Source organism: Coloeus monedula (genome assembly GCF_965178545.1).
Source record: "Coloeus monedula genome assembly, chromosome: 2".
NCBI lineage: Eukaryota > Metazoa > Chordata > Aves > Passeriformes > Corvidae > Coloeus > Coloeus monedula.
The window spans coordinates 79679658-79701831 of record NC_138782.1 but is presented as its reverse complement, the minus strand read 5'-3'; the positions used below and the strand labels follow the sequence as shown (position 1 = coordinate 79701831).

Sequence of the window (22174 nt, the reverse complement as noted above, 5' to 3'; positions counted from 1 at the left end):
TAATTTTTAACATGGAGAGACCAAAAGTCATTTTTCTCAGGGGTATATATATGTTTTAATGAAATGTGGCCTAAGTGCCTTGCTAAATGTGAACTTAAATTTTACTGACAAACAAGTAACAACATAAAATATAAGCGAAGGAAAGCATTTCAGTAATCAATGTTGTGTTTAAGCAGTATATTAGCCTTTCACTGTTCAAGAAATAAGCTTAAGTGCTCTCTTGGGCAATAAGTGAAATAATGTCTACTCTAATGCTTGTTCCTAGTGAGTATTTACCCTAAGCAGAAAACTACCACTCTAAAGTGTGGCTGTCAGCCTCTCATCAAGGAAGGCATAGAAGAGAAAAAAGGGGCTTGATGCATCTCAAGGCTGAGGTGAATTGGTGAGGCTAAATGAGAAAGTTAACACATTGCCTATGCATGTTTTGCTGTGCTTTTTTGTACCCTTTTTGTGAAAGTCTACACAAAAGTGCCAGAGAGCCACCCGTGAATCGCAGTATCCAGTGTACTACATCTGTGATGATTGCACTGTCTATCATGACTGCCTGCAAGCAAAATCACACAGTTACCCTGAAATAAAAGTAGTATGGGAACATAACCTGTGATAGGCTGCAGGTTTCCTTTTCCTTAGTCTAATCTGCTTAAACATAGGTATCTTACCTGAATTGACTCCGTGCAATGGTGTATTCCTTACAACCTCCCCAGACTGTGTGGGATTAATTTTTATAAGTTTAGGCATGTACAATATTCTTGGTATGACATCCATTATAGATAGGCCGAGCTGGTAGTTGTGGCCCAAATTCTGCAGGGAGGTTGGTGTCCACTGGAACTGCAGACTGGACAGGGTTCATGCAGGATACAGTGGGTCAGGCAGTGGATGTAGGACAGAACCTCTCACTGTTCTGCTGATGTGCTTAAGTCACACACTATTTTCCTGATATAATTTCTGTATCATTTGTAATAGTAATGGTATTTTGGCTTACAGGGAAAATGAATGGTGTCCCTGTTGGCACTGTTCCCTTATTTTATGAAACACCTTTCCCCTTTGTCTGCTTTGGCTTAATTCAAATGGGCTCTTAATCTTGTCCTTTACAGTAATATCTTGTGAACTTTATCTATGCTTTTGTTCTGAACTTTTAAAAGTTTCAGAGTCCTGTTTTTTGAATGTTAGCTAATACGGTTACTGTTATTTATCAAGTATAACAGTATAAAAGGCGATTTTCTGTATTAAAACTGGGTTTATGTTAGGAGCAACTGTGTGTTCTTCTAATTCTCTTTTTGATACATGTCAGTTGCAATCAGAAAACTTGATTATTTTGCTGCTATTGCTGTGAGCAATAGAAAATTACTAGAGAGCATTACTTTTGTCTTACTGTCCTACAGTCATATTGCCTCAACCTATTTATCCCAGATTACCTTCAGAAGTGCACAGAGCATCATACCAGTATTTAGGAAGGCTGCTGTGCTCACAGCTCTTGAATTTAGGTCACTTCTTTAGCTAAGCAGTGGATGTTCATTTCGATTTGGAAAGGCAGACAAGGACGCCAAGGTGTCCACACAGCAAGACTTCTGTGTTACTGCATTCTGCGTTTGGATTTGTCTGTTGTACTGGGGTTTGTGTTACGCTCTTTGTGGCTTGGATCTGTGGAGATTAACTTAAATATAATTGTATTAGCATACAGATATATATGGTTACATGAAAAGAAGTTACTGAAGCTGTTTTGAAAGCCAAGTGTGGTTGGAAATACACATTAATTTTTAAGCTAAAGAAAAGAACATAAAGTCTAAAATGCACAGATACCATGGAGGATCAAATATGTCAGTCTGTTGTTATTACCTTAGTTTATGTCTTCCATTCAGAAATATAAATGTTAGTAATCTTTACTCTTTCAAAATTTTACTAAAGCTGTTTAACACAGTTTCCAGTGGATTTAAGCTTGTGGAAAATGATAGGAAATTAGAAACTCTTCTGAGAATTCCCAGCTCCGTATTTCAACACATTTTCCTTTGGGAGCTGATAGAAGCATTACTTTTATTTCTAACCACAAAGCCAAAGAAGGTGATGGAAGGAAATTGAATTCCAGGTTTCCTGTAACCATGCACATTGTCATCAATGTGTTAAGATATCTAGAATCTAGTTTTGGAGTTAAGCACCCAAAGTGTGCCAGCTTAGATGTAATAAAGTTGCACTTGTGTGTCTAGACCTGCTGAAAGGTGTGTTAGTTCAGCATGACTGCTGAGATCTCATTAGCTATTTCCCTGTGCTATCACTCCTGCCCCAGGATCAGGACACTGGAGGCTCCAGGAAGGGGAGGAGGCGAGGAGATAGAAAAGCAGTGGCACTCCTGCGCATCCTTTGTTACTCCAACTGGGGCACCCTTGGCAGCTTCCAGATGTGCAAGTGAGCTGCAGAGCTGGGGGTTTCCTTGCCTTCTGACAAAGGGTTCCTTATACTCCTTTGATCACTTTGGACTCCCTCATGCCAGAGGGAAATGGAAGAAATTACGACAAATACACTTGTCAAAAAGATCTTAAGAAGCTTTACTGTGAAGTGGCTTCCAAGCTAGAGGTCTATGTGGGATAGTAATAACAGATCGAAAGATCACAGTCTCTGAAGTGAAAATCTGTGCTGGAGAGCTTTCAAAGTGCTCCTTTGGGTGGAGCCTATTTTAACGTTTGTGTGAAACTGTATAGGTCATAATTTTACAAGATTTGTCTGCTAGCAGTTGCAGGTGTTTCAGTTTGCTTGAGGTATTATTTAGTCAGTTTAAATAGTAAATTTATGTTTGTTTTAATCTTGGAGTGGGGAAGCTCTGACATTCCCAATTCATTAGGTATGTTTGAGATCTCAAAAGCAATTACAAATGTGGTTCTAAGTGTTTAAGTCACTTTTTGAAAGAAATATCTTTCTGAGAACAATTAGTTAATTTTGAAAAATTAATGCAGGACTCATTTTTAAGCAATGAGTCAATCTGAAGCCCATCATACGGGGATTACATCAAAGTCAATAAAACTGACTGAGAGAGTGGGGGTTTTTCAGCCTGGAGAAGAGAAAGCTTCTGTAAGATCTTATAGCAGCCTTTCAGTATCTAAGAGGGCCTACAAGAAAGATGGAGAGGGACTTTTTGCAAGGGCATGTAGTCATAAGGACAGGGGGTAATTACTTTAAACTGAAAAAGAGTAGGTTTGGATCAGATATACAGAAGAAATTCTAAATTGTGAGGGAGGTGAGGCACTGGCAGAGGTTACCCCAGAGAAGTTGTGGATGCCCCGTTCCTGGCAGTGTTCAAGGCGAGGTCAGATGGAGCTTTGAGCATCCTGGTCTAATGGGCACTATCCATGACAGGGGGTTGGAACTAGGTGATCTTTAAGATCCCTTCCAACCCAAACCATTGTGTGATTTTGGTTGGAAAATTTGAAGTCTGTGGTTTTGTAGTAACACAGCGTGTTGAAAGCATGCATATTTATAAACCAGCTAAGGAGAGCATATACTTTGAAGTACGTTTTTGTGTGTGACCAAAGATATTAATGACATACAAGTCCTGTATAGCTGTTGTAAAGATTATTATAGAAAATGATACATTTTTATGTGATTTGTTGGATTTGCCTATTAAATCCCTAGAAAATTATACCCTAACAATAGGGAAGAAAGGAATAGGAATCCTTTTACATTCAGGAACCATTTAGACTAATTTTCACAGAGCTGAATTGCATTTTTATAGAATTTTGTCAATTTTGTGCCTATTCCATTTTCTAACAATTTTTTACCAATGAAAGCTTGTAGATTCTTGTCTCTGTAGTGAGCTGCTATACTTCTAAAATATATTTCAGAGGGAAAAATAACAAGAGAGGAATAGCAATAAAAACAGTGTGTATCAGATGGTGAAAAATTGTCTTTTCCACTTATTAATTATGTACCAGTAACTTATTTTAGTGCTAAATGTGGCTATGTAAAGTTTCAATGCATTTGATGTCAACCTGAGCAATTCCAGATTTTGAGATGGTGGCTGCTGGAGGGAGGTCCTTTTCCACTTGCGTGTTCTCTGTCCTTACCCTGTTTCAGAAAAGATAAATGCTATCATTAACCCTTATCTCCTTAAACTGAAATCAAATCACAGTTAAGAGCCCTAGTTAAACAGCTGTGTTTATGAAGAGATAAGCTTCTGTTCTTTGCAGCTTCAGAAAAGCTTATCAGATATAAAGCACCTAACAATGTTGGTTCTACCATCACAAGAAATGATGGAGGATCCAAACTTGAGCATTTTGTGATGCACTTGAAAATGGATGGCAAGAAGTTTTTACCTGAGAGCTTCTTGCCATTTGATCGCATTATTAAAGAGAGGCAGGTTTTAGCGACCCATGAAGCTACATTTTAGGAATGTTGATGATGAGACGATTTCCTTGTCACTTCTAACTCTCTGTGGCTGGACTTGTTTCAAAGGAAAGAATTGAGATCGTGTTTCTGGAAAAAGCGAGATTGAGCTTCTGGATGCCATATTTTGCATTTAGTTTTATTGCTTTTCTTTGCTCTAGTTTTGTTGGCTTTGCTTTGTCACCCTCCACACTCCTTTTTGATGATCTTGTTAAAACAAAATTTGCCTTGATTGCAGAAGTAAAGCCTTTCCAGTGTGACCATTCCCAGCTCATTTATTTTGTGTGTGGACTCCCCAGTAAGACAGCCATGGCAGTGCACAGGAAAACAGAGTGGCTGTGAGAAGTGGGGTAGCTCTAAAATCTATTGCAACAGGAGCTACACACAAGATCATACAACTTTTAAATACACACTTGTACATGTGGAGTGTCATTGAGAGGGGTTGCACTGGGCCTTGCTTGCCCCTTCTATCACAGTGGAAGAACCAGTTAGGTGCAAGAAGCACACTCGTATATCTGTCTTGGTAGGGAAGCTCCAAATGACTACAGAGGAAACTCCTCCATAGTTTGAGGACCTGATCACACAAGGGCAGACTTCTCTTGAAGCACACTATGGGACAATTTAGTCTTTGCTGCTCCAAGGTTAAGAAAGGATGCAGTGTTTATTGCCTGTGTGGAGATGCACTTTTCAGCTGCAAAAATACTTCAAGTACTTTTGACAGATGATACTTAGGGAACTGTTTTGTCCTCAGTTTCAGATACCATATTACCAGACTTTGTTCTGTGCCATGAGCACCAATATTTCCACAGAATTTTTTGTAGGGAAATAAAGAGACTCAGTTGGAAAGATTGAGGGGACAGAAGATTTTGATTAAGGCACCTAATTTTTCTCCGAGTTCCTATTTTGAGAAAGTGGTTAAAATGTAAACTTCTCTCAGGGAAGCCTGAGTTTTACTGCTTATAAATTGCTTTTAGATACTTGGAAGGAAAGCGCTGTCTAATTTTGAAGTTCAGATTCCCCAGAAGGTGTAAAATGGCAAGCTTTCATGAGCTGTGGTAATTTACAACAGCTGAGAGTTTACCTTCTGTCTGTACCTTACTTCACTTTGAGCTCCAGTAGATGAGAAGTTCAGTTTTTCTATTATAGCAACTCAATTGCTTTATATGATTCCTTACCATATATAATGTTATATATTAATGTAGTTCAGGTAGCCTTTTGTAAAGCTATGATTTGTGATCACAGTTACTTTATTGTAAATCTAAAAAAATGGAATATCTTTATTCAGTTTAATCAATGTCTTCTAGGTAAATTTCTTACTCTCATTGCCAGTAAATATAAGAAATGCAGAAAGTGTGTAAAAGAAGTGAATACAATTCTGAAAGCATACATTCTATTCTTCACTGTTATTATAAAACTGGCATTTTTTTCTATGTGTTTCATAGGAAACACATACATAAAAAATATGAAACTACCACTGTCTTTCTCACAAACCTTTTTCATAAAATAATGTCCCTTTTGAGAAGGCCACTATAGTTATGTAGCACTAGGAAAGAAGGAAGCTTGCAGTAAAGCACTGAACTGGCAATGCAAGGGACTGTACTGGATTGATGGAGAGTTTGTCTTTGGATAAAGAATTCCTCTCTCCCAAGGATGTTGTGCAGAAACAATTATTGAAAATTTCTGAGGCGGAAATACAGGTGTTAAAATTGTTACTCCTGGAGCTGTTTGATTATGAGTAAGAAATCTGCCAAAGATGTGTAGGTTGTGTTATCCTCCTAGCACCTATTGAAAGACTATGCAGGACAATTTTTTTGTCTAACAGCAATTGCTCATGGATGCTTTGCAGCTTAAATGCTTTAAGAAGATAGATCTTATCAGCACTTGATAAAAATTGAGAAGTATTTTTAATACATTGTGATTTATTTTAATGTAATTGATTTTTATGAATGTTTGTTATTAATACAGCCGCATTATCTACCTCTGCTTTGATTACAGCATAGTATCATGAAATGCATCATTTTTGGTGCAAGAGACTTCCACCAATAACTCTGCTTGCTGCAGTGTTTTTCAGCTGAAAGATCAAAAATCAAATTTCTGCTTCTTGCAAAGTGGCTTACAGAATACAGGGCCCATGTTCTGAAACTTGCAGGTTGTTACCTTGCCATCACATAGATCCCAAACCAGCAAATCAGCCAACAGGTACAGCATTTCTTATCTGGAGCAAGAGTTCCCTGAGTAATACTCTGGACAAATCCACTGCAGCTTTTGCGGACCCTGATCAGAGGTCAGGAGGACATACTCTAACAAGTGCTTTCATTCTCCAGAGATAATGAAGCTTGGTGTTCTCTAATCTTCCTTTGGGGCCATGTATTTCCTGAAGTCAACTCATTTGTAATTGGCTTCCCTCTTTATTGCCTGAGCTAATCCCTCAGTCCTCCAAGCCCTGTCCATCTGTGAAGCTGAGAGTCTGACTGCATCACAGTGAAAATGTTTGGGTCTGGAAGGATGCATATTTTTTCTTTCCTGCCAGCTGTGATCTCAGTCTTCAGTTTGGGAATGCACTTCAGGGACACCCATGTACACAATCCCAGTGCCACTGCTGAAGCAGAAGTCTGGCAATAGTGTGGGGTTGGCTGGGTGGGAGTTGCGGACAAACAGCAGAATGATGGGATCTTTGAATGTGTGCAGTGATGCCTTGTGGTGGGGAAATGTGAATGTGAGACACCTCTCTTTATGCAGAGAAACATTTGCTTTGGAGTTGTCTTCTGCTGCATCCAACAAAACGCGTGTTGGCAGCTTCCCAAACTCTTACTTCCCTTCTTCACTGGTTTGTGAGGAATGTTTTGGGTTCATTCCCAAGAGTTCACTATATGTATATATATGTATATATATATATATATATTTCATAAACGGTGTCTTTATACTTGGAAAAGTTTGGGCGTTTCACCTTTCCTGCCACTTCAAATATTAAACTCAGCTGTCAGCTGAGTGGAAGCATTGTGGGGAAGTACTTCTTGCCAAATCACTGGCAAACTGGGCAACTTTGGTCATGCTTCTTTTATCTAGGACTTGGGGCTAATAAATCTTAATTGGGCGGGCTTGATGTCTTCATACTCTCTGAGGGTAGTAAGATTTTCCTCACTATAAAAATAAAAAGGACCAGAGAGCCTTTCAACCTCCTTACATCAACAGTAGACTTCAATAACTGTAAATATCATCTTGTGTGTCAGTAAGGATGTGCAAACCTGCTCAGAGCTTCCTCTGCTGAGGGCAGTTCCACTTAGGTGAATATTCTCCTACAGTCCCGAACTTTTAAGGAAGTAAAACTTCCATTGTGTAGTGTGAGAATCAATACAGGACATAAAATTTCTTAAAAGCCTTTGGTGTTTGGATCAAACTTTTTTATCCACTCCCCCTTCAGACAAATCTTAATCTTGGCTTCTACACTGTTTTTTTTTGGTTTGGTATGCTGATGTGAACATTGGTATGAATTCTGTAATGTTTGACAAACTAGAGAGCATCTGATGATGACCAAGATCACAGAACAAAAGATTTACCACTCACTACGTGAAATATTTGCTTTTTTCAGAGGTATGACTCAATTAGATTTTTTTTGTTTGCCTCACCTTCCTTACAGCAGCCTTCTGAGAAGGAGAAGGCATATGGCTGGAGCAGAGTTGGTTTGGGAGAGAAAGTGAACCTAGCTGAGGAGGTGCAGGAAATTTGAATCTTTCATTCTTTCCAAATTTAAGCAGCCCCTACATTTTTTCCTTTTTTTTTCCCCCCTGTTCATTTGTGAGACACTCTCTATCAGTGCCGATGAGTAAGGTAAGAAAACCTAGTGGGATTGATTAATTTCCCATCCTTTAAAATGTGGGAATGAACAACCCAACCCACCAGAAAACTAAATATTGATGCTGTCAGTGGCATGATAATTGGTCTCTGCTTTCATCTCCAAACAAACCCTTGCTTGGATTCTATTATTCATTCAAAGAGGAAAAGGGTTATTAATGCAGTGTTCTTTAATTTATTTTTTTCTTTTGTGTGTGTGTGAGAGAGAACAGAAGAGCAATAATACAATAAATATATTGGCTAAGAGAAAACATTTGCAAGAGATCCCTGCCCATTTTTTTTAATCTTCTCTTATCATGAAGAATGTGAGCTGTGATAAATTGTTCTGCTAATCAAACAGCACTGAAAGGTTAGGTCATTGGAAGTCTTTAGTCATTTTGTGCTTTTCAAGAGTGAATTTGTTAAAATTATGCTGAATACCCACTTAAAGCCTGGGCTGAAAACCCTACCTGTGTTTTATAACTCTGCACTGTCAGAACCCATAATAAGTCAAACATTCTTTCAGAGGTACTCATAAGGGAGAAAAAACCCTGTAAATTTAAGAGTAATTTCAGATTGTAAATGAAAAAGAGAGGCACGACTGTTCATTTGCGCCAATCATGCCTTCCTTTCATCTGCTCTGATTAGGCCTGGTGCGGTTTCATCAAACTACTCCATCACTGAGCTGTCACTCCAGTCGTCTGTTGATTGAAAACAATCAGGGCTCTGATGGCACAATTATTCTGACCCTTTAACTAGAGGCTGCTGTGATAATGAAAGGTTGATTATGATAGTTTGTGCCTCTTTCAGTTTGCCAAGAAGGTTAATTTGGGCATCAGACGGATGTTTAATGGGCGCTTGCTGGCTACACTGAGGTAAATGAGAACGTGCAGTCTTCGATATTGCACGGATATAGTTTGGCTGTCAATCATTGTCATTTTGAGTTTGTGCCTCACACTCTGGAAATCACATTTTATTTTTTCCTTGGGATTTAATTTATTCTGTGCCCTGAGGAAGTTCTTTCACTCTGTGACCTTCACAGTAGCTTTCTCTGTCTTTTTTCGCTTCCCTCACATAGAGCCCAAAGGCATAATACATCCAGAGGAACGTTTTTCTTTCATTTTTCACATTAAAAAAAAAAAAAAAAAAAAGGAAAATTTAAAATCCCTGTTTATCTGCTCACCCTGAACAGAGCAAATGTTTTAATTCTGATTCTAGAATCCAAATGTGCAAATGGAAGCACGCCTGCTTGCTAACGCAGCGCCACACCGGGAGCTGCTTACGTAGACACACATTTGTAAAACTGACAAACAGGTAATTTAAAAATGTCTCTGTGTAAAGAGGGTGGGGAATGGCACAGCTTTATTTTCACAGGCTTCATGCATATGCCTTAGCTCGGTGCCTTGTAAATGTGGTCTTAGTCACTGTATTGCAACTTTTTGGGTTGGAAAGTCTCTCTTCAGGGTTCAGGGGCAAAAGGCATTTCATTGCTGATTCATAGATTATTAATATTTACTGTGTTCAGATTGAGAGAATCATATGCATAATTTTGTAGTTGTTTGGCTCAAGGTGCAAAAGAAATGCAAATACCTCATAATTTTGATTGTTCCACATGCAGCTCATTAGAGTCTTATTTTTATGCACATTTTAAATTCAAAATAAAAAGAAGAAAAAGATTTCTATCTTTAAAGCTCTCTTGCATCTAGGCTCAAGACACTAATTCTCCATGATGTCCACAACTGTAAGATAGTACCTGATTGATAAAATTGCAGAGTGAGTCTGGAGGCTGTGCTGAGTGGTTACTAATGTCTAAAAATATTCATGTGTAACTCATGGCTTTGAAAAATTGTGTGCATACGGTTTTTTGTGTGGTGGGGTTTTTTTTCCTCAGCAACAATTCTTACATTTTTCTTCCTCAATAGGTGATACAGACCAATTTAGTTCATCCTACTTAAAATGCTTAAATGAATATCCTAAACCCCTGGGTTTTGTCCTTTATGGCCTCTAGAGAGAGAGGGAAGGACTAAGACCCTTTAGAGACCCAAATTCAGGCCCTTTGGAAATCCATCTTCATTTTGGATTAGGGGAAGTTCCTCTGTAGCCCTCAGTGGACTTTGTTTCAGAGCTTCAGTAAATGTCCTGGTTTTACCCATGGATTCTGCTCCTGTACTTGAAATGTGAAGAGCCAGAGTGTTGCTGACAATTGCCAACTGAAATGTGGTTTTGAGACAGGAGGTCCCAGTCTGGAATAGCTCAGGCTTGCTGAGTTAGATAAAATCCAACAAAAGACAAAATTATGTGCGAGTTTACAGCCAAAATATATATTTCTAGTGTTTCAAAGACCAAACAAGTAAATTTCAAGTTTTGCTTTTTGAAGTTCCCTTGGTGGTGCTTTAAGGTGATTGCTATAGTAACTGTGTTTCTTGCACAACTCTTCTTGGCATCAAAAATCAATAGGATCAGTCTACAAGCACTGTCCAATATGCTAAGGATACAAAGATATTCATGTGATTTTTTTTCTTTTCTGGCCAAAAATTTTTGCTTCTGGTAAGGAACAGAAGAACTGTTCAGGTGAGATTTGTAGTTCTTTCCCTTCCCCTCATATAATATCATCATCAGATTGTCATGCACAAATTGGGTCATTTGTGTTGCACATATCAGATCTCAGTCCAGGAAAATACATCTTTCCACAAGTAAATTTTGTTTTCTCTTAGAATGTTTACTACGTTATTATAATTAGGATTTCCATTTGTTTTAATAAGACAGTGTGAATTCATTGCTTTAAAATCTTAGAAAATTTGTTTCTTTCTAGTAGTTGTTGCTAAAATAAACAAAATGAAAAAAAAAAACAACACTTCAACCCTCTAATTTTTTCCACTGCTGTCACTTTTGGACTTCATCTCATTTACTAGACACCTTGGATGATATAAAGTAGCATATTTGCTGCTGGTCCACTGGGCTACAACATGAATGCATCAACTAAGGAGCAGACCAAGATGACTTTTAATAGAGTTCCTGTGGCCCCTCACACAGAGCCCAGGCTTAGAAAAGTTTTTTCTTTCTTGGAGCTCTGTCAACAGAAACTTTCCCTGCTGCTGGCTTTGTGACTTAGAGTAGTTTCTAAGTGAACCTGAGTCTAATAAATATGAGTATGTCAAGCTTTTTGCACTCATGAAGTAGCTTGGCTTTTCTGATTAGAAAACTTGGTGTGATGTCAAGTGAAGGTTTGGCACGTTTCCCAGCAGAGTGGCTGGAGAAGGATTGCAGGGGATGCTGAACAGGCAAGGCACAGGCGTGATGGGCTCTCTTGCTCCCTGGGATAGCTGGCAGCCCAAAGGACCAGGTAACTACTTCTTGCAGAGTTATCTTCAACAGGAGTGAAATTCCTAGTTCAGCTTTAACCTCCTCTGCCTCTGTGGCCTCTCCGGCTGCGGGATGTGCGTGGTGTGTACACCATTAACAGCAGGGAGGGAAGAACTGCGCTCCAAGCCTGTGTGACTTGGACTGTTGAAGCACTGTGCTGGAAGCAGAAGCAGGTGTTGGAAACACAATGAAATCGCTATCCAACATGCAGATGTACTTTGATGTGTGCTCCAACTGTGCCACGACATATTTTTCCATCTCTTTTCTGCTGTTTTGAGAATGAACTCCATTGCTAAATCACATTATGTGACCTTGGAGAAGAAAGATCCTTTGGGTTAAGGCATTAGAATAAGAGAATTTATCTGGTTTGAAAATCCTGTCCTTCTGAGGGTCTACTTTTGTCATTTACTTAGTTTAGAAGATGAATATGGCAAAATATATTATTTATTAAAGTTGATATAGGCACTAGGCTGTAGCTTCCTTTACTCACACACTCATACATTAAAATTAATAGAAAAGAAGCTTCTAGCAGTTTAAACAGAATTTGCCTATATGGCAGTAGGAGTAGGAGTCTTTCCTTATTTTTGTAAATTATTTAGCACTGATACAAATATTTTAAACCCCAAAATTGTGGATGCTCTTTTTTCTTTTTTGCTTGCTTGTTAGCATTTTAAACACAGCTGTGATTTCAAGTGCTACTGGTATTTCCTTAGAGAAGCCAGAATGTCTTTTCTTGCAGCATCATAAAGTGTATAATGGCTTTGAGTTTATTTTGCCAATACTGATTATAGTTGCTAATTGTTACTTCCAGAGAGGCGAAAACATAGACACTATAGTCAGTGTATAGATGGGGTGGATTTTGGGATTTTTATGTAGGCACCAGGTTTTTCGGTCTAGATTAAACAAAACCTTGAATAAAGGTGTTGGAAATCGTGTTGATAGATATACAGATGTTTGCTGGTCTTGTACATGGAAGTTTCTGTCTGCCATATGTTGGTGAGAGTTATATTTGCCTCCTTTGCACTGGAGGAAAGTTAGAACTGTGTTAACGTCCATCAGTGGCTACTTCTACTATAACTGAAAGACTTGTTTGAGAATTCAGTTTTCTTTCTTTTGAACTTTTTCAGCCTTCCAATAGCTGCCAAACCATCCAGTGACTAGAGTATCTGTTCACCCACACCCAATTTTCTTCCATGCCTCTATAGTGTGAGACACCATGTTCTGCTAGAGAACATGGTAACAATGTGCTGCAAAACCAATGTAGAAATCTAAGGCTCAGTTTGTGAGTGTTCCTGAAACCAGATGACCTGTTCCACAGCCTTGTGTCACAATTTAGGAGTTGGTCCTGTATTCTGTAAATAGGCATATAGATACCTACATTTGTAGGTTAAATTCCTAGCACTTACTTTTAAGTAGTGACCTAAAATGAATTTTAAAGTGGAGTAACAGTTATTGTCACAAATGGCAAGACAAGGAGATAAAAACATTATAGCTTTTAGCTCTTCTGGCCTTTTTTCTGCCTTGGGGTGTCACAGACTAGGTGTGGGTCATGTGGAGCACTGTAGTCAAATTGTGTTCAAACAGTGGCATGAGTTGATTTGGAGAGGAGCTTCTAAACAAATTGTGATTCACAGACCTCAGTTGCTTCCCCAAGACTCAGTGAAGCTTCTCTGCATTCTGTCAAATGCCTACAGACCATCCAGGTGGTATGCAGGGTTCTTAGTCCTGCTTTCTAAACTCATACATTAAAATGCTCTCTTCCACTGCAAATTGACCTCAGACATGGAGTCTGGTAAGAGCCAGTAGCAAACTACACAAGAGACAGCCTGGGATTCACCTTGTCCCCCCATTGCTGTTGCAGCTGCTTGTCAGAGGGGAAAGGTGGAAGTAACGTAGGCCAAAGATACCTTGAGGTGCAGCATGTAGAGAATCCCAAGCAGGTTGCAATCAACTTAATTTGGAAAGAGTCAAAGGTTTACATAAAAAAGATTCAGGACAGATGAGTGGGGATAAAATAGTGTGGAATGGATAGAGAAGATTTTAGTTCAAGACCCAGAATACACTGTACGTCTCATGAGTGCCAACAGAGTCTTTGTATCATTTCGCAGCTATCACTGTAGTGGTTTAGAAATTCTGTGACTTTAGAGAAAAGTTAAACATTATTGGTTTCAGTGAAACATTTTTTACAACTCCAGTACTATTCTCAGTACAGACCTAACTCAGTATGAACCAAGCTGCATATGTCAAACTTCCTACAGTAGAGAAAATGTATTGCAATGGAGATGTCCATGTCTTCTGTGCAGATCATCACACATCCCATATCCAGAAATGAATGCAGGTACCATGTCTTTGATGTTATGAATGTATGTGTTGTTGCTTGTGTGTTTATACAGTATTTATTGGGGGACCAAGAGGAGGACAATAAAGGAAAGCAGATGGATGAAGTTCTAAGATATTAATAAGGCATTAATATTAATCTTCCTCTAAAAGTTTTGTGGTTACCAAGTCCTAGTTTACATTAGTGCCTGTCTTTTACAGAGTCTATAATGTCTGTCACTGTAGCCCAAGTGATACCTCTGTGATGCCATTAGAGATGTGAGCAAGGGCATGAATTTATAGTTCCAAAAGTAACCAGTCTGTTGGATTCAAGTGCTGACAGATAAGAACTAAGTTTTGGTAAATTCTTCTATCTCAATATAGCAACCCACAAATCATTCAGTTGCTATATATGCTGAAGATAGCCTGAATTTCTCTTCAATTTCAAGTGTCTGAATGATGAGTGCTAAGTGCCTTTCAGGAATCATTCACGTGGCCAAAGACATGGAATAGGAAGTTGCCTAATAAAACTCAGTAGGAGACACCTGACACATGGGTTTGATGGACTTAGAACACCTGGCTGTAAAGCTCAATGACTTCAAGTCCATGAACATTTTCAAATGTATTTGATTAATGCCTTTTACTAGCAATTTGAAATACATATAGCTAATGCATGTATTTGAAACTCAATATAGCATTTAACTGACTGAACTACTTTTGCATTTTTGATGCCCTTCATTGATTCTTTGTTTCACAGGGGATCACAAGGAAGAAAATGTGTTTCAAATTAATCTTAACAAGAAGGTGGTTTTGGTTTGTCATCTTCCCTCTCTGACAGAATACAGAAGCAGTAATAAATTTAATATATCTTATATGAAAGCTATGAATAAGAGAATAATTTTCAGCTCCTTTATGTGACATTCCCAAAAATGGTACAGGGCAGTAAGATTTAACTGAAATTTTTTTTATCACGCAGCTGGTTGAAAACACCCATGCCACGAGTTCTGTGTCAAAATAATTTGAAGTATCCAGTAGAGTTTGTCCTTATCAAGAACTAGTCAATGTCTTTGAAAATGACTTGGATGAAAGAACAATAAGGGATTTATGCTTATAGAAAATCAGAAGGTGAAATGGTTTTCAAGCAGTTTTGAAAATACAATTAGGATTGAGAACATTCTTGACTGAAGCAGTGGCAGTGGCCTAAAGTAACAGTAGAGAGTTTGGTAATGACAGAGAAAGCATGACATGCTGTGAAATCTCTGGAGAAAAAAAAAGAAAAAAAAAAAAAGTGGGAATAGTACTCAGTCATAAACTTCAACATGGATCAGCAACATCGTAGTACAATGACAGTCTTGCATGGTGATGTGCAAGCAAGAATGGCATAGATTATCCCAATCAAAGGGATTCTTCCAACCTATTCACTACAGCTAAAGCCATAAGAAGATTATATCCAGTTTTCAAAAGAAAACATTAAGGATTTAAATACCTGCGGGATTTAATATCCTAACCCAATCCTAATCCTAACCCTAAATCTAACTAACCCTAAAACTAACTTTAAACCTAACCCTAAGTAACCCTAATTAACTAACCCTAACCCTAATTAACTAACCCTAACCCTAATTAACTAACCCTACCCCTAACTAACCCTAACTAACTAAACCTAACTCTAATTAATGCTGACCCTAAGTAACCCTAACAAAATAACCCAAAAGCTAACAAACTAACCCTAACCTTAACAGTAACTAACCCTAATAAACCCTAACCCGAACCTGCTGGCCCTAACTCTAATTAACTAACTCCAACACTAACCCTAACTAACTAGCCCTAACCCTAACTAACCCTAAGTAACTGACCCTAAGCCCAAATCCAACTAACCCTAACTAACTAACCCTAACCCTAAGTAACACTAACTAACTAACCCTAATTAAGGATTTCAATAACAAAGAACTGTGAGCCAAGCAACAGGGATTTAGAAAATACGACCCAAGATGCATTGAAATATTTTTTTTCATTTACTGAAGAGGACTCTCACACCAATATTAAAATGCATCTGAGGTGGAGAAGAAAAAGAAGGTAACAAAATGCTTTTCATCCCATACGGATGAATCACTTTCAAGGGTTGCTCTGGAAGATAAACCCAAAGGTGGAAAATGGGATGATGAGTTTAAAGGTTTAGAGCTTTTGCATGTGTAAGAGGAATATTTGTCTGAGAGATACCAGAGTATGGGAATGGTTTTCCTGAGGAAGTTTTGGTATCTTCATTACTGGATGTTTTCATGCATAACTTATACAACAATTCTTCAAATGGTTTAGGCCCTTCCTAGCCTCTTTTTAGGACCAGTTGGGTTCAGTAAGCTTTATGTAATTTGAAAGCTATGTTTAATTTTCAATGTTGGTACTAGTTTCAATTGCTGAACAGTTTTAGAGTTTTCCTTGTTGCTTTCTGTCTGCCCCAAACTAGCAGAGACTCTTCTGTGCTTCTCTCTTCTCTGACTTAATTTTTTTGTCCCCTTACACCTTTCTCTCCTTTATGAATAAAATAAATGAGGAAGAAAAAAATATTGAAGGATTCAGTATGTACTGTGTTATATTTCTTCGATATTTTGTCATAAACAGGATGAAATATGAAGGGCAGAAAAGGCTTTTTTTTTTATCTTCTGATATTAGTCTTCTTTCTAGTCTATCAGTGATCCCATAGCCCCTAACTTTTTATTATTTTTCCAGCAGCTTGGTTCAGGGATAGTATGGTCTCCAGCAACACTAACAGGTTGTACAATGAGAGTATTGCATAGCAGCTGACAATGCTGTGGAAATTGTTTAGGGGAACTGGTGCAATACAATGCTTTTGTAGATACACTGTAGGTAGAGTCTTAATAGGTATCTTTTTATGTGGACTAATAGGCTTTCACAGCTGCTTTTTAGATGGATAGATAGATACCATGACTGAGGCAAGTATATATCTGCTCTTGGAATGCAAGCAAATTTCAAGAGACCAAATTTTGACAGAACTGTACGCAAATAACGCATGTCTTTTTTTTCCCCTTCCTTCCCCCCATTTTTAGCTGGCTGTGAGGTGGCTGGAACACAACTGCCGCTACCAGTACCTGGATGAACTTCTCCAGTACGTCCGCTTTGGCCTTATGGATGTGGATACACTGCATACTGTAGCTCTTACTCATCCTCTCGTCCAAGCCAGTGAAACTGCGACAGCGCTCATTAATGAGGCCTTGGCTTACCACCAGAGCGTCTATGCACAGCCAGTTTGGCAAACAGCAAGGACAAAGCCTCGCTTCCAGTCAGACACTCTTTACATTATTGGGGGCAAAAAACGAGAAGTCTGTAAGGTGAAGGAATTGCGATACTTCAATCCAGTAGACCAAGAGAACGTTCATATTGCAGGGATTGCTAACTGGAGCGAGCTGGCGCCTATGCCTGTGGGGAGGAGCCACCACTGTGTTGCTGTCATGGGAGACTTTCTTTTTGTAGCTGGTGGAGAGGCAGAGCACTCCACGGGGCGCACGTGCGCCGTGAGAACTGTCTGTCGATATGACCCCCGCACTAACTCCTGGGCGGAGATAGCTCCGATGAAGAACTGCCGGGAACACTTTGTGCTGGGAGCCGTGGACGAGTACCTCTATGCCGTAGGGGGCAGGAATGAATTGCGTCAAGTGTTGCCTACAGTTGAACGCTACTGCCCCAAGAAGAACAAGTGGACCTTTGTTCAGTCCTTTGATCGGTCGCTCTCATGCCATGCAGGATATGTGGTGGATGGTCTTCTTTGGATATCAGGTAGAAAACGTTTCACACAGTTTGAGGTACTAACAAAATACCAAAATACTGTCTTGAATTAAAGTAATAAATCTTCTTTGGTTTATATGTCATGATAACTTTTCTCTTAGGAGAGGACAAAGAACTGAAGCCTCATTAGAAGTATAGGAACATAACGTACCTTATACATACGCTCTTGGTGTTTCAGAGCTGCTGCTATCATATGTGCTATCTCCAGTTGCCATTCATAAATCACGGTGAACTGGAATGATAATGCACTTTTGGACAAATTTCCAACGATAAATTCTGTGTGCTTCCTAAAAACAAACAAAAGAAGACATTGTTTCTGTAATATGATCTGGTTCTTTTGACAGTAACAGGACCGGAGGGAATGGTCTGAAGTTGTGTCAGGGGAGGTTTAGGCTGGATATCAGGAACAGGTTCTTCACCCACAGGTTGATTGGGCACTGGAACAGGCTCCCTAGGGAAGTGGTCACAACACTAGCCTGACAGAGTTCAAGAAGCGTTTGGACAATGCTTTTAGGCACATGGTGCAATTCCTGAGCCTGTACAGGGCCTGGAGTTGGACTTGATGATCCTTGTGGGTCCCTTCCAACTCAGAATATTGTATAATTCTATGATTCACTTATTCCTGATGATGAAACGGAAAATTAGGTGCTTGTTAGCTTGTGTTGTTCCAGGGCTTGAAGGGAGGTGTAGGATTTGGCTCCCACTTGCTCTTCAGGATATTGTAACAGGCCAAGATGACTTTTTTTTAAAATCTTCCATGGCTCTGTCCATAACAAATGCACAATACGGTCTGGATGTAATCATAGCTTTATGGCACAGATAGATAAATGTATAGACCCTATAATCCTAAAATAACATATCATTTGCAACTGAGTCTTTAGTTGTTATGTTCCATTGATGGGGGTGGGAGGACTTAGTTTCCTCCGTGTTTGTAGTGACTTTTCTGGTATTAGTTATTTTGGAATACAGTCAATGCTGTCTCCAGAAGATTTGACAGAAAAATATTCCCCCCTTTACTAAGAAGTATGCCACGGAAGGTTATATAGTTATAATATTTATTAAGGAAGCTAATGAGTAAATGGGGCCAGCCCTTGAGGTAAATGTTCAGTGATTGGCATCTTCACCGTAGGTACCCTCTGGAGATTTTAATATGGTCTGGAATGCCTCTGGTAAAAAGATGGAATATGAATGGAAGATGAACTTAGCTTCTTAGGCCTTCGCTGTGCTTCTCAAAGTGTGTTGTTTAGGTTAGTGGATGTACCTTCCTGTCCCTATGGATTGAGTGCCTCATGGGAATGGATTCCCAAACACTGGCAGGGGAATTAGCAAGTATCTATTTTAATACATATACACTAAAGTAATGAATGATGACTTTGGAATTAAAAGCAGGACAGAACACAGAAAATCACCAAGATCCCTGGCAGGTTCTTTGGGTCGCTTTCTTTAGTGACCGTCATTTAAGGAGTCTTCTAGAGTTTGTGTTGTGTGAATCCTTATCTGAGACCCAGTTACAGTACAGGAACAGGATTTCTGCTTTAGGCTACCAGCTGGGTGTATTCAGAGCATTATTCTGTTTATTCACTACCATTCCTGTTTTATTAGTGGAGAGGGATGTGTGTCTGTGGTGGGAACTTCAAATACATGGATGTTACTACTACTGTGCCTTGATTGCTGGGTTTTTTTCCTGTTTTGTGGTTTACATTTGTCAGTATTTATGAAGAATAGGACTTTTTAGAATATGGTGTTAAGCATTCTCATATAAAATCATTGAATATGCACTAGAAATCCATCAGTGTGGTCTTTCCTCCAGTAAATGAAAAAAATAATAGTTTTTGTCTTAATTTCATTTAAAAAACCCCAAACCAACAAAGCAGAACAATCAAAACTCAAGAAAGTATTTGATAGCAATTTTTAAGTCAAACATGGGTCTGGTTGAAGATTAAATTTAATCTTTCCAGATTTTCTAGGAAAAGGGAAATTATGCTGAGGATTAATTCATGTGCTTGGTTATGTAGGTGAAATGCATGCATGCCTGTGTGTTTTAAATTCCACTTGTGTTTATAAAATGATGCAGTGTGATATTGTGTTCAAGGATATGCCTCTAACAGAGCTGTAGAATCAAGGGAAGAGATAAGTGGAAGCCTACTGGATGAATTCTTTAAAACTGGGCAAAACAACAAAAAATATTTTATCAGTATTGTTCCATTTATACTTGAAAATACTACCAACAGTGGAATAAAGTAGACAGGGATTTTCAGTTGTATTTTGATAGGTTCCAATAAAATGCTTAGAAGTTTTGAGTTGCTCAGTTCTGACAGGTTATTATGAAGGACAAGAACATACTTACTACACGACACTTCAGTAGGTATTGATCTGAATTTTGTACTCTCATACTGAAACCTGGCTGTTTATCGAATAGAGTTATTTTAAAAAGAAAAGTAGATGGAGATGTAATAAGTATAGCTAGCTTTCTATTATTAATTAATTGCTTAGGACTAGAATCTAGTTCAGGGGCAGGAGAATAGTAGAGAGAGATGTTTTATTGTACCATAGTCACTGCTGGAAAATCCACTGTTCATCACTGAATATAAGATGTTAGCATAAAAGTAATTAGTAATGCAGGAGGGACCCTAATTTTGAAGTATGTGGCCTAAAATTAAGTAATTAAAAAATTAGTCTGAGTTAGAAATGTTTCTGAGTTGTATCCCTGCTGCTTTTTCTGGGAAATACAGGTCATCAGCAAAGAGCTCTCAAAGTCAGTCTGCTACTACCAGCTGGCAAGGGAACCATGGAAATGTGCCCAGGTTTTTAGTGAGGGAATAAATTAAATAGTGATAATTTAAGTTTCTAGCCCTTCTATTTGTGGAGAGAGTCATCAAAGCTTGATCTGCACACTGACCATTTACTTACTCAGTGCTTCTGCTACAGCCCCATGCCCTCTTAAAGGCTTTGCTGATCAAAAGCTGACTAGACTTAAGGGATTTCTATTATTATTGGGATTAATTTTCAGCTTTCCTTTGCTGCTCCTTTGGGACAAATATGACAAGGATTCAAAAATAATAGAGAATAAAATCATGGCAGAGGCAGCAGGAAAGGAAAATGGACAAAACAAAACACTGTATGAGTGTACACAATGGCAATAGGAGGTGGGTGGCTGGTGTTCAGGTGACAGAGGGACTCCTAAGCTGCTACCACCTCTTTAGGGTTTTTAACCTGACAGAAGCAGATTAAAAGAGGGAGGCTTTTGCACACTGGAAATAATCAGACCCTCTGCTTAGCACAAGTGGGTTCAGCCCTTGAGTTTTCTGTGTTCCATTTTTTATATTCATGTCATTATTTATTGTTTTTCCCCTACACTCTTCATTTTATTTTCTTATTAAAAAAAATACATGTGAGTTTATTAAAAAAATATTCTGATTTTGACTGGGATAGAGTTAATTTTCCTTATAGCAGCTAGTCTGGGCTATGTTTTGGATTTGTGCTGGAAACAGTCCTGGTAACACAGGGATGTTTTTGTTATTGCTGAGCGGTGCTTCTACAGAGTGAAGGCGTTTTTTACTTCTCACCCCACCCCACCAGCGAGGAGGCTGGGGATGGGCAAGAATTTAGGAGGGGACACACCCAGGACAGCTGATCCCCACTGACCAAAGGGATATTCCAGACCATATGGTGTTATGCTCAGCATATAAATGTGGGGAAAGAAGGAGGAAACGGGGGATATTCATAGTGCTGACATTTGACTTCCCAAATCATGATTATGCTTGATGGATCCCTGCTCTTCTGGAGATGGCTGAACACCTGCCTGCTCATACGAAGCAGTGAATTAATTCCATGTTTTGCTTTGCTTGTGTGCATGGCTTTTGCTTTGCCTGTTAAACTCCCTTTATCCCAACCCACGAATTTTCTCAGTTTTACTTTCCAATTCTCTCCCCGTCTCATGGTGGGGGGAGTGAATGAGTGGCTGTGTGAGGCTGAGTTGCTGACTGGGGTTAAACCACAACAAATAAGTTCTCTGTACTGCCATTGCATGGGGCAGGTGGTTTGGAAATTTTATAGAATGGTGATTCTTCTAGGCCCCAGTTAACATCTGATGCCATGACCAATTTCACAAATGAATTCATGCCCCAATGCTTGAAAAGTGAAGTATTTCAGTGAAAGAAAAACAAACTACACTAAACACTTCGGAGTTCAACATTACTAACAATCATTACCTATAAAAGCGGGGAAATATTTTCCATAAGAGCGAGGACTTGAACCATGCCCATTTCCCTGCATCCTCTGTGGAGCACACATGCAAATCCAGAGACCTCCTTTTCTATACATGTTAACCTTCCTCCACCAGTATAGGTGTAGTGCCCCTGGGGACAGCGAGGGGCAGGGAACCTCTGCCAGGTACTCCAACTCTGGGCCATTCCTGCAGCTGCATCCTGGGATAATGACACTTCCCCTTGCCTTCGGTGCTCAAGAGATTAGCACATGAAAAGTCTTGTTTAAA

At 39.0% G+C, this 22174-nt stretch overlaps 1 protein-coding gene across 1 annotated transcript in view; it reads left to right on the top strand.

The window, feature by feature from the left end:
* KLHL32 (kelch like family member 32) overlaps positions 1-22174 on the top strand; it is a gene marked incomplete at both ends in the record, with an annotated part of 97406 nt that overhangs the window by 63374 nt on the left and 11858 nt on the right. The window contains one exon of the mRNA XM_082302862.1: positions 16944-17670. Coding sequence (XP_082158988.1) covers positions 16944-17670 — 727 coding nt within the window. The remainder of the gene's footprint in view (positions 1-16943; positions 17671-22174) is intronic.